Source organism: Prionailurus bengalensis, chromosome D4 (genome assembly GCF_016509475.1).
Source record: "Prionailurus bengalensis isolate Pbe53 chromosome D4, Fcat_Pben_1.1_paternal_pri, whole genome shotgun sequence".
Lineage (NCBI taxonomy): Eukaryota > Metazoa > Chordata > Mammalia > Carnivora > Felidae > Prionailurus > Prionailurus bengalensis.
The window spans coordinates 74,757,558-74,773,994 of NC_057359.1; the positions used below are offsets into that span (position 1 = coordinate 74,757,558).

Here is a 16,437-nt window from a genome sequence, read left to right on the forward strand (position 1 = left end):
CAATTTGGAGCGCAGCCTTCCCGTCTCAGAGCCCTGTGCTCCTTCCCTGGGATCAGCCTTGCCTGGAGCCCTGGCAGTGCTGGCGGGGGGTCTTGAAGTCAGAATTGTGGTGGAGCCCGATCCCAGCCTACTTGTTCCTGTGTGGCTTTGGGCAAGGCCTTTTTGCTGCACTTGACTCATCTGTAACATGTGGATAAAGATACCCATGACCCAGGGTGCTTTGAAAAGCAAATGAGAGCATGGAAAGAAAAATGCTTTCGAAGCTATTAAAGACTGTAGGGAACTTTGTAGGTAATTATCTGATATGTCGAATGTGGCTCAGTTCCAGATACTCCTGAGGTCAACATCTGAGTCTGTAGATGAATCCATCCGTCCTCTGTGGGGTCTGTACAGCTCAGGCAGTGACCCAACCTCCTACATACCACCCAACTCCGGACATCATCCAAGCCCTGTCTCTCTTTCTTCTGTAGTCCTTGCTGAGAAGCAGATTGAGCCAGCTGTGTGTTGTCATGGAAACCGGAGTGAGCCCCGAGACAGAAGAGGGGCCTGAGGACCTGTTGGAGGAAGCCCCTCTCCTGCCCGGCAGTCCTCATTCGGAGGAGAGGCCACTCCTGCAGACTGAGCTTCGCCAGCTCGTGCCTGAGGCTGAGCCAGAGGTAAGGGGCACTTGGGCCCGTCAGGGCCACCGTCCCTCATGGTATTTGTGTGGAGTCTGTGTGGGGCCTCAAGTTGTAAATCCCAGGGAAGATGGCTTCACTGAGTAGGTAGAGGCCATACGTATCTTTTAGCTTACTAGTTTTCAATATATGTTTTCCTTACTGTAGCATTTTTTTAAGTTTATTTTTTGAGAGAGAGAGAGAGCATGCGCACACAAGCGGGGGAGGGGCAGAGAGAGAGGCGAACCAAGGATCCAAAGGAGGCTCTGCGCTGACAGCAGAGAGCCTGATGCAGGAATTGAACCTATGAACCGTGAGATCATTACCTGAGCTGGAGTTGGATGCTTAACCAACTGAGCCACCCAGGTGTCCCTCCTTACTCTAGCATTTGAAAAAATAATTTATAGGAATCATTTTCTGCTTACTGGGTTCCGCCCCCATCTTTTAATATCTTGGGTATTCTTTTTGGTAGCTCCACGGAATGTCTGGTTGTTGGATGTTGATCGGTTGGTCATAGCCTACCTAGCCATAAACATGTTAATGAGTATTCAGGTCATTTTTTAAATCTATTTTTCAATCAGTCTGGCATCTATCCATCCATTTACTTAAATTGCAGTTGGATGTGTAACTCTTATAGGCATCTCTCTTGAATTCCAGTGCCCCTAGCCCGAGTTCTATTGGGCCCTGCCACCCAAGCTGTTGGTTCGATATGACCAGAAATCTGATAGTGTGGTTTTCAGCTTGTGTCCTCCATGAGGTCGGACCCTGGACTGGCTGGGAGACATGCAGAGAGGGGTGACCTCAGGCATGCTGTGATGCAGGGAAGCACCTGAATTTTCTTTTCAGGGAAAGATTAAAGGTGCAAACCAGCCCAGACTTTCCCTTTTGCATCGGTGGGGAGTAGGGGGATTGGCAAATGGGACTCAAGAGAGAGAATGATAAATATATTAATGTCTTCACTTGAATCCCATTGACTTTTTTTAGAGCAGAAAAGATTGATAAGGTCATGCACTTTACTGTGGCATGCCTGGGTTTATATGACATAGCCTGTTAAATCTGATGGGTCTTTTAAATTATTTTTCCAAATTCATTCGAACCAGTAGTAATACAATTTCCTGTCATGAATATCAAGCGTGTATGCACATGTTTTTAAAGTAGCTACCTTTTGTAACTTGGCTAGGGAAAATATAATCAGTGCCCACGTCTCAGCATAGCCAGATAGACCATCATATTTCAATAGGAAACCAACGCCTGTGAAAGATAGGGAAATAGTTATAATCACCTCTTACATTTTAGCAGATTTCTTATTATGCATAAAACCCTTTAGCATACCCTGTGAGGCGTGGATTATGTTTCCTCTTCCTGGTCGGGTGAAATGGGCTTCCAAGAGGTCATCTGACCTGCCCCAGGTCACCGAGCAAGGGAGCATGTGGCAAAGCCAAGGGCAGAAGCCAGCCCTCCTAATTCTAAGTACAATTTTCTTGCCACAGTTCTTTGCTCCTTATGCTGTTGATTTTAGAGTAGATTGGCAAGGAGACCAATCTGAATTAGGGAGTGGCAGACTATTTGAGGTTTTCAGTATTTTCTAGCACCAAGGATGACTCAAAGGAAACACCAGGAACACTAGGTGGGGGGCTTTCTATCAATTAGTCCATTTAATCCTCACGCCAGCTCCCCCAAACAGGTGCTGTGATTTTCCCTCTTTTCCTGTTGAAGAAAAAGGCTCGGCAAGGCATAGGACTTGTTCAGGGTCCATCGTCGGGGCCTAGGCTCAAATTCCCACTCAGTCCTTTTGATTTGAGAGCCTGTTCTTAATCACTAGCTCTACTGACACGAATAGCCTTGATGTGACTCATACCTTACTTTATTACATGCTGACCGCTCATGGAGATTGTGTAAGCCTTCAGTGTCGCACCTACAGGACCGAAGCATTTCCCCTGGAATCCCAGCTGCCAGTCCAATTAATGGAACTTTGGAGACAAATGTGTTAATAAGAGCATACGTTAAATCCAATTTTTTAAATTCTTTTTTTTCTTTTTTACTGTTTAAATTTTTTTCATTACAGAAAATATAAATAGATATAGATATAGATAAAGATACAGATATGGATATAGATATGGAAATAGATATAATAGAAAGTTTGCCCCCTTAACCATTTTTAAGCGTACGATTCAGGAGCCTTAAGTACATTCGTATTGTCATGTAACCAACACCGCCAAACATCTCCAGAACGTTTTCATTTTCCCCATCTGAAACTCCGTATCCACAAAATGAGAACTCCCCCTCTCCCCCCTTCCCCAGCCCCTGGAAATCACCGTGCTACTTTCTGTCTCTATGAATGCACTACTCTATATGCCTCATGTAAGTATTTGCCTTTATGTGATAAATCTGCTTTTTAAAAGCAAACTCTTCATATAGTAGGAGTACTTGTCTAAAGAAAGCCAGCAGGTGCCTTGTAAGAATTGAAGAATCCTGCCATCATGGGGATGATCCCCTAACCCCATCCTCATTTACTAGTGATTATCAAGTGCATTACTTTGACCTCATGCGTTTTATAGTCTCACCGACATTTGAAACTGGAACCAGTGTGTGTGTGTGTGTGTGTGAGATCGGTTGCTATGAATCAGTGGTAATGTCTCTAGTGCTTTGGCACTCCAGAGCTTTTTTGTTCAGGTAGGTCACCTACTTTGGAGGTAAGGAAGCTGAGGCTGCAGGAACCCCATGGGGTGAGCTGCAAAGCTGGGGTTCCAGACCAGGCCACGCATCTCCCAAGAGCCCCAGGTGAGGACCTGGCGGGGTTCTTCCTAGTGAGCATCACTGCTGGTCCAGGGGTGTGAGGACCACTTGGCTTTCCCCTCGTACATTAGATGCTTCTCTGTGGCCTTCACTCTGCTTCCCTGCCTCTTCCAGGAAATGGCCCAGCAGCTGTTGGCGGTATTTGGCGGCTACTATATCCGGCTCCTGGTGACCTCGCAGCTTCCCCAGGCAGTGGGGACACGACACACGGACTCGCCAAGGATTCCGTGCCCCTGCCAGCTCATAGAAGCCCACATCCTGGGTACTGGGTGCTGCCCATTCCTGGCCAGGTGACCTAGGGAGGAAGGTACTCCGCTTCCTGCGAGACTGAAGGTCCTCAGGAAGGCTTAGGAGCGCCAGGCGGCTGACGGTGAGCCCCAGGGGAGGAGAGAAGCATCTGGGAGCACTCGGAAGACTGTCAGTCATGTCAGAGCATGGGTATCGTGCTTGCTTCAGGACTCTGCACAGGAATACCTTTCCACATCCCATGCTGACCCCTGGCCCTTTCAGAAGCTGATGGTTGCCAAGCTGGTCCCACTCCAAACCAGTCTCTATGCTGCTTAGAACCATGGGCATGGATGGAAGGCCTCTCCCATGCCCTTCATTGTCTGGAGAGCCCAGAAAATGTGAAGATGCCCCTACTGGGCCAACCATGTGTCCAGAGCTCAGTCTCAGGTGATGGTCCTGTCCTCAGCTCCTTCATGTCAGACAGGAAAACTGAACCTCAGAGAGGACTCTGCTCTTTGTAGCATTGTCTCGGGCCTCCAGAATTCCTAATCGGAAGGAAAGAAGTCAATTCTCAGAACGTTCTCCATTTGTAAGTTTCTCATGCCCTTTGTTTTATGACAAACAATGGCCTTGTGTTGTCTGCTAGCACACAGACTTCTAGGAGGCAGAAGAGAGAAACCAGCGGCACGTAACCGATAATGAGACTGTTTGGGAAAGATTGATTCTGTCTGATTTGAGGATGTATTTCGTTTAAAGGCATGCATGCCTGTGGTTGTGGTTTTATACTCCAGACCGAGAACAGCAGTCCTGTTTTCTGACGCTAATCTGTCACTCATGACGTTCCATGAAGAGGTCAGGGGTTTTCAGGTTCTCGGCTCCTGAGCAAGTTTGAAGACCAATTATTCCATAGGCCCAAATCTAAAAGGCCTGGCCTGGCATTTAAGGGCTCCCCAGCCTGCAGGACCCAGCCCTCATCTGTGATTTTGGCTTCATCTCCCACAAAACTTCTTCATAAGTTGAAACTCTTTCCTGGACTAATGTACCTACTCGATCTCATCCTTTGAACTCCTATGCATGCTTCAAAGCCCAGCTTTACTTACCTCTCCTTCAGGAAGCCTTTCAACATAGAACATGCCCTGCTTCTCTGCCTCCTTTAAATTCTTAATGTAGCTGCTACCTTTATTGATGTTTTACGTTATCAATTCTGTTTTCCTGTGCACATGCACATTTTTCTAGTTAGACTCAATTTCTGAAGGACAAAATTCTCACCTTATAATTTCTGTGCATGGCCTAGACCTGCTAAGGGGAAAACAGACCAACCCAGTGGATTGAGGGCTTTGTCATCTCTAGAGTAGCCTTTGCAGATTGCTCTCTATGCTCAGTTGAATGAGGTTGGCACAGACCTGGGTTCTGGTCCTGCTGCTGACATTTCTAGCTGTGTGACTTTTGGCCAGTCCTCAGTTTACTCATCTTTATATAAATGAATACATAATGGGTAGTTGGATGATTCTTAGCTTCCCTTCCAAAGCTGAAGTTCTGGCTTTTTCTGTTCCAGTCTAGCCCTTGGCCTATCTGTTATGCCTTTATCCACATGTAGAAGGGTCCTCCAGCCTTACATGACTGAGGTGTCCCAGACCTGTCGGACCTGCAGACGGAACACTGGCCTAGTTAGCAGGAGACCTGGATTTTCGTCCCAGATATGCTGCTTCCTTAGAAGCATGACCTTGGCCAGGTCACGTAACCTCTCTTGAGTGTCCGTTTACTTCTTTCTAAATGGATCTGGTGAACACGAAATGTAATCCTGTGGGTGACTTACTGTGTAAGAGGCCAGTCTGACTGTTTGCTTTCTCTGGGCCCAGAGAAGACAAATCATGTACATAGACCCACCCCGGGAAATGGCTACCTTAGGCATTTCTCTTTAGCCAGCTCTCAGGGCCGCTGTGCTCCATCAGAGTAATTCATGAAGGCAGTCGCTGTCTCGCTCCCCTGCCACAGAAGGAACGTGGGCTGTGAATGGGCTCCGTAGAAGCCCGTATTTATCATCCAACCGGAAACCCTGGTAAGTATAGTAACAGAATAAACATGTCTGTGTTAAATGACGAAAGGCTAATGTCCAGACGCTCCTTGAGGTGTTCTTCCCTGCCTTTTCCCGAGTTGCTGGTGGTCTCACCTAGTGGGCAGAGCATTCACGTGTGCCCCCCCCACAGGCGCTTTCTTTGCCTTCGCCACTGGCTCTCCTCCTTTAGAAAATTCTGTGATCTCTGTCTTGGCTACTTCACAGGGTCGTGCGAAGCTCAGAACCCATACCTGGACACGCACCCTGCTTTAAGGCTCTGTGTTGAGGACGGGCACGGAGACAGTGCAGATGGTGGGTGCGGAGGGAGGGGCTCAGAGCCTGGATTCTGGAGTTCCTCAGATCCAGGTTCCGCTCCTCGGAGCACCGTCCCTTGCCACCCTGGGGTGTCACTCCTCGTGCATGGAATGAGGATTTAGCATACGCAACCGGCAGGTATTGTGAAAATGAGATAATATAAAGAATGGAAAGTGCTTGCAACTTCGAGCTACAAGCTTGAGTCAGAGCACAATAAATTGTTGCTGGTTTTTTTTGTTTTGTTTTGTTTTTTTTATCTCTCATTATGGCTTCTACACCGTAGGAGCCCAGTGTACGTGTTTGCTGATGTAGTAGGTCATTAACAGTTTACGTCGATTCAGTCTGCCTCAGACGGCATTACTCCAGCACCACGGGGTGTGTTTATGGGAATAAAGATTCTAGTCAAACCTCTCTGAAATTCAGTTCCTGGAGACAGTGTGGCAGGGAGGTTAAGAGCAAGCTGGTCACTTTGGGCCAGATGGTTACCCTCTCTTTTCCTGCTGTACCTCCATTTCTTCACCCATAAGGGGGTGTGTGATGATAACGGGGGTTAGCTGAGGCGTTGCATGGGAAGTACAAGGTCTGGTCTGTCGTAAGGTCCAAAGCCAGGGCTCCGTCGACGACAGCATTTCTCAGCTGCTCCGTGCTGTTTGCTAGCTGAGTCCATTTGTGCAGGCTTTGACCTGTGTTGTTCACATCTGTATCCTTACTGATTGGGGTTGGTTTGTCTGTCAGTGACCAAGAGTGGCAAACCTCCAACTATGATTATGCATCTTCTGTTTTTCCTTTTACTTCTGACACATTTTTGTATTGCGTAGTTTTGATATAATTCACGTAGCAGAAAACGTACCACTTTAAAGTATACAGTTCAGTGGTTTTCAGTGTATTCGTAGGATTGCATGACCTTTACCGCTGTTTAATTGTAGACCACTTTCATAACCTTTCCCCCTCCCCCGCAAAAAACCCCATCCCCATTAGCAATCACTCTGGATCCCCCCACTCTCCTCAGCCCTGACAACCACTGACCTGCTTTCTGTCTCTGGATTTTCCCCTTCTGGACATTTTATGTAAACGGAATCCTACAGTATGTGGCCTTTTGTGTCTGGCTTTTCTAACATTAGCACAATATTTTCAAGATTCATCCATGTTGGAGCACATATCATGATTTTATTTTTTAGTATTAATGATCAACTCCTTATTATTCCAGAATAATATTTCATGACATGGATGTATCCCATTCTGTTTATATTTCTTCAGCTGGGTTGTTTCTACTTTTTGGTTTTGTGAATGATGCTGCTATGAACAATTACATACACGTCTTTGTGTGAACGTATCTCTTAGTTCACTTCCGACAAGTTTTGCTCTATTATGACATGCACACGAATACAGAATTGTTAAAACTTCCAGATGAGTTGAAACCCTTTCATCTTTATGGAATGTCTCTTCTTATCTCTATTAGATTATTGCCTTAAAATCTACTTTGATACATTAGCTTTCTTTGGATTAGTGATTACCCAGTATATCTTTGTTCAGATTTTTACTTTCAACTTATCTGCATCTCTGTATTGAAGGTGCCCCTCTTATGGGCATGTGTGATTAAAAAAAAATCTGGGGGCTCCTGGGTGGCTCAGTTGGTTTGGCATCCGACTTCAGCTTAGGTCAGAGCCTGGAACCTGCTTCAGATTCTGTGTCTCCCTCTCTCTGCCCCTCCCCTGCTTGCATGCATGCTCTCTCTCTCTCAAAACTAAATAAACATTACAAAATTAAGAAAAAAAATCTGTTTTCTGCTTTTTAACTGGAGCATTTCCTATGCTATGTCTAATGCATTTGCTGATGTGTTAGATCTGGGCTTACTGGTACCATTTTATGGTTTATTTTCCATTGGTTCTTTTTTTTTCTGTTTTTTTTTCTCTTTTTTTCTGTCTCCTTTTGCATTGAGATTTTTTTCTTTCATAATCTCTCCTCTAGTAGCCTAGGACGTATGTATTCTGTGCTTTGAGTGGTCACTGCAGTTAGGCATGTGTCCTTGACTTATTCGAGTCCAAGAGAGTACTTTTGCCACTTTCTGGACAATCCAAAGACCTTAGAACCCTTTCGCCATTCTGCCTCTTGTGCATTTCAATTCTCTCTGTATTTTATTTTGTTTTAAAGTTTTATTTAAGTAATCTCTACACCCCATGTGGGGCTCGAACCCATGACCCCGAGACCAAGAGTCACAGAACACACTCCTCTGACTGAACTGGCCCTTCTCTCTATTTTAAACCACAACAGGCATTATTTTTTTAATTTGTTTTAATGCTTATTTATTAATTTTTTTTTTTTTGAGAGAGACAGAGTATAAGCAGGGGAGGGGCAGAGAGAGAGGGAGACACAGAATCTGAAGCAGGTTCCAGGCGCTGAGCTGTGAACACAGAGCCTATTGCAGGGCTCGAATGCAAAAAGCATGAGATCATGACCTGAGCCAAAGTTGGATGCGTAACCAACTGAGCCACCCAGGCACCCCCACAACAGGCATTATTATCAGTGCTTTATGCAGCCAGTATTCATTTAGATCTATCTATACTTCGATCTATCTACACGTATACGTTCTATTATTCTTTATTTGTTACCTCTTTATTACTTTTTGTGTCTGCCTGCATCTCTGCACATTTACCTGTGAATATTCCCTTTTTCCTGGAACTAACCTTTGGCATTTCCTTTAGTATAGCATAGTACCGAGCACATTTGGAGGTACCGTTAGCATTTTCCTTCCAAGACCAATCCTCTGGTGACGGATGGAGCTTTTGTTGGCCGGAAAGCCTCTGTGTTGTTTTGAATTCTGAAAGGTGTTTTTGGTCTGTCAAGAATCCTAGGGCACTACAGTTAATTTTCTTTAAAACTTTGGAAGGCATCCTTGGCTTTCATTGTTTTCTGTTTGCAGAGTCAGCTCTCAGTCCCTTGGCTGTGATGGCTATGTCTCTGCTGTGGGCTTGCGGTGTGTGTGTTGATGCCTCCTGGTGTCGCTTCCTTTATGCTTCTCCTGCTGGGGGGCTCCCAGTGCCTCTTGAATCTGCGACACAAGGCTTCCTTCAATGTAGCCTCCAGCCTCCTCTCTCCCCTCTCCTTCTGAGGCTCTAACGACAGGCTTGCGAACACCTTTTCGCTGCATTTTTGTGGCTCTCTGTGTTTCGTGTTCTTCTGGCTCTTCCTGATTCAGTCTGAAGGTTCCCTACACATTCTGCTTCATGACTCTTGCCCTTATTTGTGTCTAGTTGATTGTTAATCCTCTCCACAGAGTTCTTAATTTCAGCCCCAGTCCTAAAAATTTTTAATTGACTTTTTAAAATACAGGTTACAGTTTTCAGCTGAAACGATCCATTTTCCTGTCATCACTTTTCTTCGGTGTTCTGAAGTGGATGTTTGCTGACTCCAGTTTCTGGTTCTTCTGTTAGATTGGTTTTCTTTTGCTTTTCGGTCAGTTGGTCTTCTGGTATTCTTGGTGTTTTTGGATTGAATATTAGACTTTTTTTGACAAATGAACAGCTGAAGAGATGTACAAGACTCTGGATATTCCTTTATTTTAATAAAATTTTTTAATGTTTATTTTTGAGAGAGAGAGAGAGAGAGAGAGAGAGAGAGAGAGAGAGAGAGCATGAGCAGGGGAGGGGCAGAGAGAGAGGGAGACACAGAATCCAAAGCAGGCTCCAGGCTCCGAGGTGTCAACACAGAGCCCGACGCGGGGCTTGAACTCAGGAACCGTGAGATCATGACTTGAGCTGGAGTCAGATTCTTAACCGACTGAGCCACCCAAGTGCCCCCACTCTGGATATTACTTTAGACAGGATTTACTTTTGCTTCTGAGAAAAGTAGGGGTGGGATAGATTTGACTCTGGGTTTCAGTCCTAGTGAGGCCTGGTCCATTTCTGGTTAGCCCTGACTTCCTCTTCAGGGATTTTAACTGAAAACCTGTTCAAAAAACAAAAAACAAACTTTTTGAAACCAGGACTCCTCCTGTGGGATGAATCCCTCCTTCAGGGTGAGCCCTCAACTTCTGATTTTTGTTGCCCCAAGCTGTGAGTCTGCTAAAAGCCCCCCCCCCCCCCCCTCAGTTTTTCAGCCTCTTTGACCCTGCTTAGGAATTGGCAGGTGCCTTGAGAAGGTCAGGAGACCTCAATGTCCCTTTCAACTCTCTGCACTCTCTGATGCATTCAAACAGATTTAAGAAAAAAAAAAAACCCAACAAACTACAGCTTTTTAAACTGCTCTCAGCAGGAGGATCATTCTGATACAATCTAGTCTGCCATAGTTAGAGGGAAATTCCAGCTGTGGCCTCTGTTAGTTTTCTTATTGTTATTGTTCGAAAATCCTTCAAAGAAAGATCTTACCCTGAGGCCAAAAACCCTTTGGCAAACTCATAAGATGTAAGCCTCTTCCCATCCCTCTGTGAAGTGGCTTCTAACTGAACTGAAGCAGGAAGTGACATTTAAGGAGCATCTTTTACGTGCAAAGCACCTGTTATATCTGCTGCAGGAAATGGTTCCAGCACATTAGGAATGTGGGGTTCTCTGGGGAAGGAGAGTGGGACCTTGGCATGGGAGGTAGTGAGGAATGCATAGGATAAGAAGGATCTGGGTCAGAGGATGGGTCCAGGGCATGGAGCAGGGTGACAACCGGCAGCAGAAGAGGACCAAGGATAAAGAAGCCACGGGGAAGTGTCCTTTCCCTTCACCTGACAGATGCTCCTGGTGGGGGGGGGGGGAGGCCCTGAGTCAAAGAGGCGCTACAGCCTAGCGAACTGATCATGCACACACGATTAGCAAGCCCTCTTGCTTCCTTCCAGCCGTTGTTCCTTTACCCTTTTCTGCTACATATTTCCAACCTCCTTCTGGATATGGCCACCCAAACATCCCATGGGCTCCTCCAACTTGGCACAGCCCAAGAGGAAATGATCTGTGTGCTGTCAGCTTGGCCTCAGGACCACCTCCCTTCTCAGCTCTGGGTGTGGCAGAAGAAATCAAGAACCTCCTTTCCCAGAATCTTCTCTGTATGGTTGTGAGTTAGGAACCGGCCAGCTTTGCCTGAGAAATCTGTAAGTCGGGGCTCTGGTCTCTATCCCAGTGTTGCCATCCTAGCTCATGCCTGTATTACTGGCTGTCCTGACCTCCTCGGCGGCCTCTTCTTACATGTTTGTGTCACTCAGGATCCAATCAGAAGGCAAAAGCCACATGGTAATTTGACTATGGGAAGTTTAACATAAAGAATTATTAAGTATAACAAGGAATTTGAATCATGGATTGGAAGTAAGAAGTAGAGACTGTAAAGAATACAGGAAGAGCATGCGGCGCCTGGGTGGCTCAGTTGGTTGAGCGTCCGACTTCGGCTCAGGTCATGATCTTGCAATTTGTGAGTTTGAGCCCCATGTCGGGCTCTGTGCTGACAGCTCGGAGCTCAGAGCCTGGAACCTGCTTTGGATTCTGTGTCTCCTTCGCTCTCTGCCCCTCCCCTACTTGCACTCTGTCTCTATCAAAAATAAAGTCTAAAAAGAATTAAAAAAAAATACAGGAAGAGCACCACATGTAAGGAGCAGTCATTACCCCTAGGGCTGAGATAGAGCCCCTCAAGGAAGATCTCTCTATGCCCCATCCCCAGCTGAAATCTGGATTTTGTAGGGAAGGACATGGCCATGGCTCACCGGATGCAGAGAAATCTCTTGAGATGCCGTGTTGATGGGATGTTCTAGAAATCTGCACTTTAAGGTGCCAGGGAAAGCTATCTCAGAGATGGAGGCACTTCCCAGTTTGATGGTGGGCACTGGGAGAAGCTGTTGGCTGCTAAGTACTGCTTACTCCCATGCAGGATCCAGGTGCTGGAAAGTTGTCTACACTGCAGGAACCTGATTTGGAGAAGTTTCTGCGTGGCAGGAACTGGTGCTTGAGAAGCCGTGTGCACTGCCAGAGCCAGATAATTAGAGGAACTTCTTGGGCTGTGGGATCCTGCTACCATGAGCTCACCAGAACCAGGAAGGAAAGCCGTTCTTCCTCCAGTGTCTCCAGCACCCCCTACTGACAAAGTGTAACATTACACCAGCTGCCAAGGGGGAAAGATTTAAAGGGTCCATTTTTGAAGAGTAGTCAATGAATAGTCAATTTGGAGCAATAAATGAGTGTCACTCTCCTATCGTTGTGAAGGGCAGCATAACTGGTTGGTTAAGAGTGTCACCTCTGGAATCAGGCTTCCTGGGTTCAAGTCCCAGCTCTGCCACTGGTATTAGTATAACCTTCAGAGATGTATAAGCTCTCCGTGTCTCAGTTTCCTACTTTGTAAGACCAAGGTAGTAACTGTACTAACCTTGTTGGGTTATTATGCTAAGTGAGTTGATATTTATAAAGCACTTAGAAGAGTAAGCGATATACCGGAATTTACACACTCCTTCAAACTGCACATCCTCTCAATTGTAGCCAGAATGGGCTTCTCATCATAGGTATGAGTGTTAGTCGACAGTACTATGGCATAAGACATCATTTTTCTTTCTTCCTCTCCTTTCTGAGGTCAGGGATGACACAGGGAGTGCTAGGAGGAGAAGTTGTCTTCTTTTTAAAAAAAAATTTTTTTTTTCAACGTTTATTTATTTTTGGGACAGAGAGAGACAGAGCATGAACGGGGGAGGGGCAGAGAGAGAGGGAGACACAGAATCGGAAACAGGCTCCAGGCTCCGAGCCATCAGCCCAGAGCCCCACGCGGGGCTCGAACTCACGGACCGCGAGATCGTGACCTGGCTGAAGTCGGACGCTTAACCGACTGCGCCACCCAGGCGCCCCAAGAAGTTGTCTTAACAACTCACCATGTTCACCTTGCAAACACTGGAAATCGGGCTATGTTGTTTTGGTTGCCTGAAACTCACCTGGGCCCTCCCCATCACCTTCAGGATAGGGTCCAACCTACTGTCCTAGAATATAACACTTTTAATGACCCTCTGCACCCCTCACCTCCCATCACACTCTGAGTCAGGTTTTTATGTTAGTCATTCCAAACATTAGCATTTGCCATCCTCACACCCCTCCCACGTTGTGCCTCTGTTTTCCAACTTTACTTATTTTGTTCCCCCTTCTGGAATACCATTTCCCCTCCTGTTTCCTCAGCCAATTCCCTTTCAACACTCAGAAAACTTCAGCAAACATCTCTTCCAGGAAGCCTTCCCCAAAGCCCCAAGTTGGTTGCAAAATACTTCCCATTCTCTTGCTCCCCCAAGTTGTCCTATTATGTTGGAGTGATACGTTTCTGTGCCTGGTTCCCTGGCTAAAGTTGAAGCCACCTGGGATCTCCTGCATATTATCATGTTTGCATGCTCTGCATAAAATGGTCACTGTGGCCCTGAGCACCAAATGGAGTCACCCAATAGATGAGCAGAATTGTGCCCTCAAGCTCTAGGCGTTTCTTACAGCATCCTTTTATAGCCACCTGTTACACTCACCAGCCTCTCCGAAGCACTTCCTCATTAGGTTGGTTAGGAGTGACCGAGAAGGCTTTAGAAGGATTAAACCACATTTCTCTATAAGCGATGCTGGGTTCTAATTGCTCCACATGCAAGGGAATCTCAGAAACAGGGCTGGGGGAAGGGAAAAGAAGAGGGACCCAGTCCTGTGATGCAACCAAGGACTTTTAATTGGAGGCAGCTCCTCCCGCCGTGGCCAGAGCACCTCTTGCTGGTGGCACAGGGGTGGCTCAGATGGTTTCTTCTCCAGGGGAGTTTCTGAACCCATCTTCATAGCTCCTGCTCACCACCCTATTCGGGAGACGCTCGGGCAGCCGCACAGCATGGGGGCTGCTGACTAGAATGCTCAGGGTCTCCCAATAGTGCAAGTTTTCAGCGCCCAAATATTGGAGAAGTGATGTGGGTGTCTCTTTTTCAAACCATTTGTGTGAGGATCCGTGTTCAGATCTGAAAGAGTGAAGGAAAATGTTTGTCCTTGGTAAAGGGTTTGAATTACACATGAATAAACAGTCTTGGTCACATCCCACGTGGGGACTGCTCGTATTATTAAATGGCTTGAAAACAATTCTGGCTTGAGCTAAAAATAACCCCACACTGGGTCAAGCGATCGAGATTTTATAGTTTACTTGTTACATCAGCAAAGCCTTGCTGGTCCTGACCACAACACATACACAGTTACCGCCTCTGGAGAGCCTTCTCCGTGTGGGGCCATGTTCTAGGCACTTACGTGTGCCTCCCCAATAACCTGAGAAGTAGGTAATGTACCAACATTATCCCTGTTTTATAAAGAAACAGAGAGAGGTTCGACGACATGCTCAAGCTTAGTAAGTGGTTGAGGCAGAATTTAACGCGTATGTAGGACACAAGCCAGGGATCTTAACTACTATCTGGTATCTAATAAATAATATAGTCATTAGGCTAAATTGTTACAGGCTTGGGTAACTAGTCCCACACCCCCGAAAGGCTTGAAAGAAATCTGAGGTGTGCCAGCAGAGGGTGGCTGGGGAGACTGAAATCCAGAGAGGGGACTCCCAACATTCTTGCCAACTACACACACCCATGCCTGGGACCTACTGAAGAGCTGTGGCTGGTGCTTCTGGGATATTCTTGGACTATTAGGTGATTCAACAGTGGAAGAAGGCCCCTCATTGGCCTGGCAGCAGCAACAGAAGATCTTTGATGCCATGTTTTGGTGGGTCATGGGAAGAGGAAAGGGCATTGGGGCATCTGGCCCTGTAGCCTCAATCCCAGAAGCCCATTGTTATTTCAGCAGTGGGTCATACTGGGCCAGCCTCTCCCAACGTATCACGCCCCTTCCCCTCCCAAACCTCTCATAGCTCCCTGTGGCTGGCACGTCCAGGCCCACCTATGTGGGCCTACCTCTGACTAGGTCTTCTTCCATTCAAAGTTCTCTCACCCATGGAAAGACGTTGGAGCCTCTACTCTGCCAGTCTTTACCTGCAGGGGTACCTCGTTGAATCAGCAGATCAGCTGATAACACAGCTCCGCCTTTCTGTGTGGCTTTGGGCTCATCTGTTCCGGACCTAGGCTCCCATCTGACAGGTAGCGGTTGGGCTGTACCGTGTCTCCAAGGATCAGACTTCCAGGTCTGATGACTCAAGGTTGTGCATCCTTATCTTTCTTATTCCCAAACTTCTTTGTCTTTTCCAGGCCTCTTCCCAGCTCCTGTTCTCATTTCCCTTTCCCTGTGGCCAAAGCCCTACTCTGGGAATTTCCATCATGGCGGCAGTATTCCCTCAGTGCACACTGGGTTCACTCCAGGGCATCGTCCTTGGGCACTGGCTTCCCCCTCTCCCGGCCACCACCGTGTCTCACCTGGATCACTGCGATGGCCTCCTAACTGGTCTCCCTGCTTCTTCCACCCTCGTCTTCATTGGTGTCAGCACAGCAGAATCCTCTTATGATGTAAGTCACATCACGTCACACCTCTGCTTGGAGTCCTGGTGCCCTATCATGCAGAAGAGAAGCCAAAGTCTTTCTCTGGGCATCCCCTGAAAAAAATCTGTAATCTCAGCACTACCTTTGCCCATCCCTCCCCTGCTGTCTCCTCCCACCCTCCCCTTCACTCTGTTCCAAGCAGACAGAACAAGGCTGCCCTTGCCCGCGCTTTCTGCCTGGGATGCTCTTCCCTGGAGATTCAGGGAACTCCTCCCTCCCCTCCGTTAAGGCTTTGTGTGAAGGTCAGCTTTTCTTGTGAGGCATTCCCCCCCCTCCCTATTTAGGCCTCTCCCTCTATTTAATTCTCCCTATTTATTCCCTCTACCACTCAATTCCCAGTTTACAGGACTGTCCCTCCCCCAGTCCTCCCTCTTCCCCGTCCCACCTCCTTCTTCTCCATAGCCCTTGTCTCAGAGCACACCCCGGAGTTTATTTGCAATTTTCCTGCTGTGGAACACACGGAGGCAGGGGGTCAGCCTCTTGGGTTCACTGCTGGGTCCCCAGTGCCGGATGCCAAGCGTGCAGTTAATAAACAGTTGTGGGATGGCTGGACGAACCTGTACTTTGGTTGAACTTTGGTCCTGCGTATGAGCAGATGCTGTCACCGCCCCAGGAGTGAGATAAGCCACTATTCCAGGGACACGAAGGCTGGTGAGACACTGTTGGTGTCTCACTGCTGATGAGACACCGTCAAGCTGACTGATGGCTTTAAGAACAATGGATAGGTTTGCTTTTGACTGCTGATGGGGCCATCTCCCTTCCCCACCCTTTTCAACCCAAACCTATTTCCTTTCCTTTCGTGTCCTATATTCACTTTGGAGTCAGAGTTGGCGAACCCCTTCTCCTCCTGGCCCCTGCCTCCCTTTCTCTACCCATTCAGCCATTCATCAAGGCATTATGATTCTACCTTGTAAACATCTCCTCCACCTGCCACCCTCCACCCTCCAGCCCCTGCC

At 47.1% G+C, this 16,437-nt stretch overlaps 1 protein-coding gene and 1 long non-coding RNA gene across 3 annotated transcripts in view; one reads left to right on the top strand and one right to left on the bottom strand.

Moving 5' to 3' along the window:
- TMEM268 (transmembrane protein 268) overlaps positions 1 to 14,589 on the top strand; it is a 37,832-nt gene extending 23,243 nt beyond the window's left edge. The window contains exons 8-10 of one of the 2 annotated variants that reach the window (XR_006295132.1): positions 471 to 656; positions 3,567 to 4,269; positions 14,455 to 14,589. Coding sequence is in view for 1 of the 2 variants with exons in the window: in XM_043567074.1 (XP_043423009.1) it covers positions 471 to 656; positions 3,567 to 3,746 (366 nt within the window). In the remaining variant the exon portion in view is untranslated. Of the gene's footprint in view, positions 1 to 470; positions 657 to 3,566; positions 6,463 to 14,454 lie in introns of those variants that run through there. The other variant, XM_043567074.1, reaches the window with a different exon arrangement.
- Positions 13,939 to 16,151, bottom strand: LOC122475274. Its single transcript, XR_006295133.1, has 3 exons — positions 16,039 to 16,151; positions 15,359 to 15,491; positions 13,939 to 13,969 (listed from the first exon to the last, which is right to left on the bottom strand). It is a non-coding gene; the product is annotated as an uncharacterized LOC122475274 (long non-coding RNA).
- Positions 16,152 to 16,437: the final 286 nt, after the last annotated feature.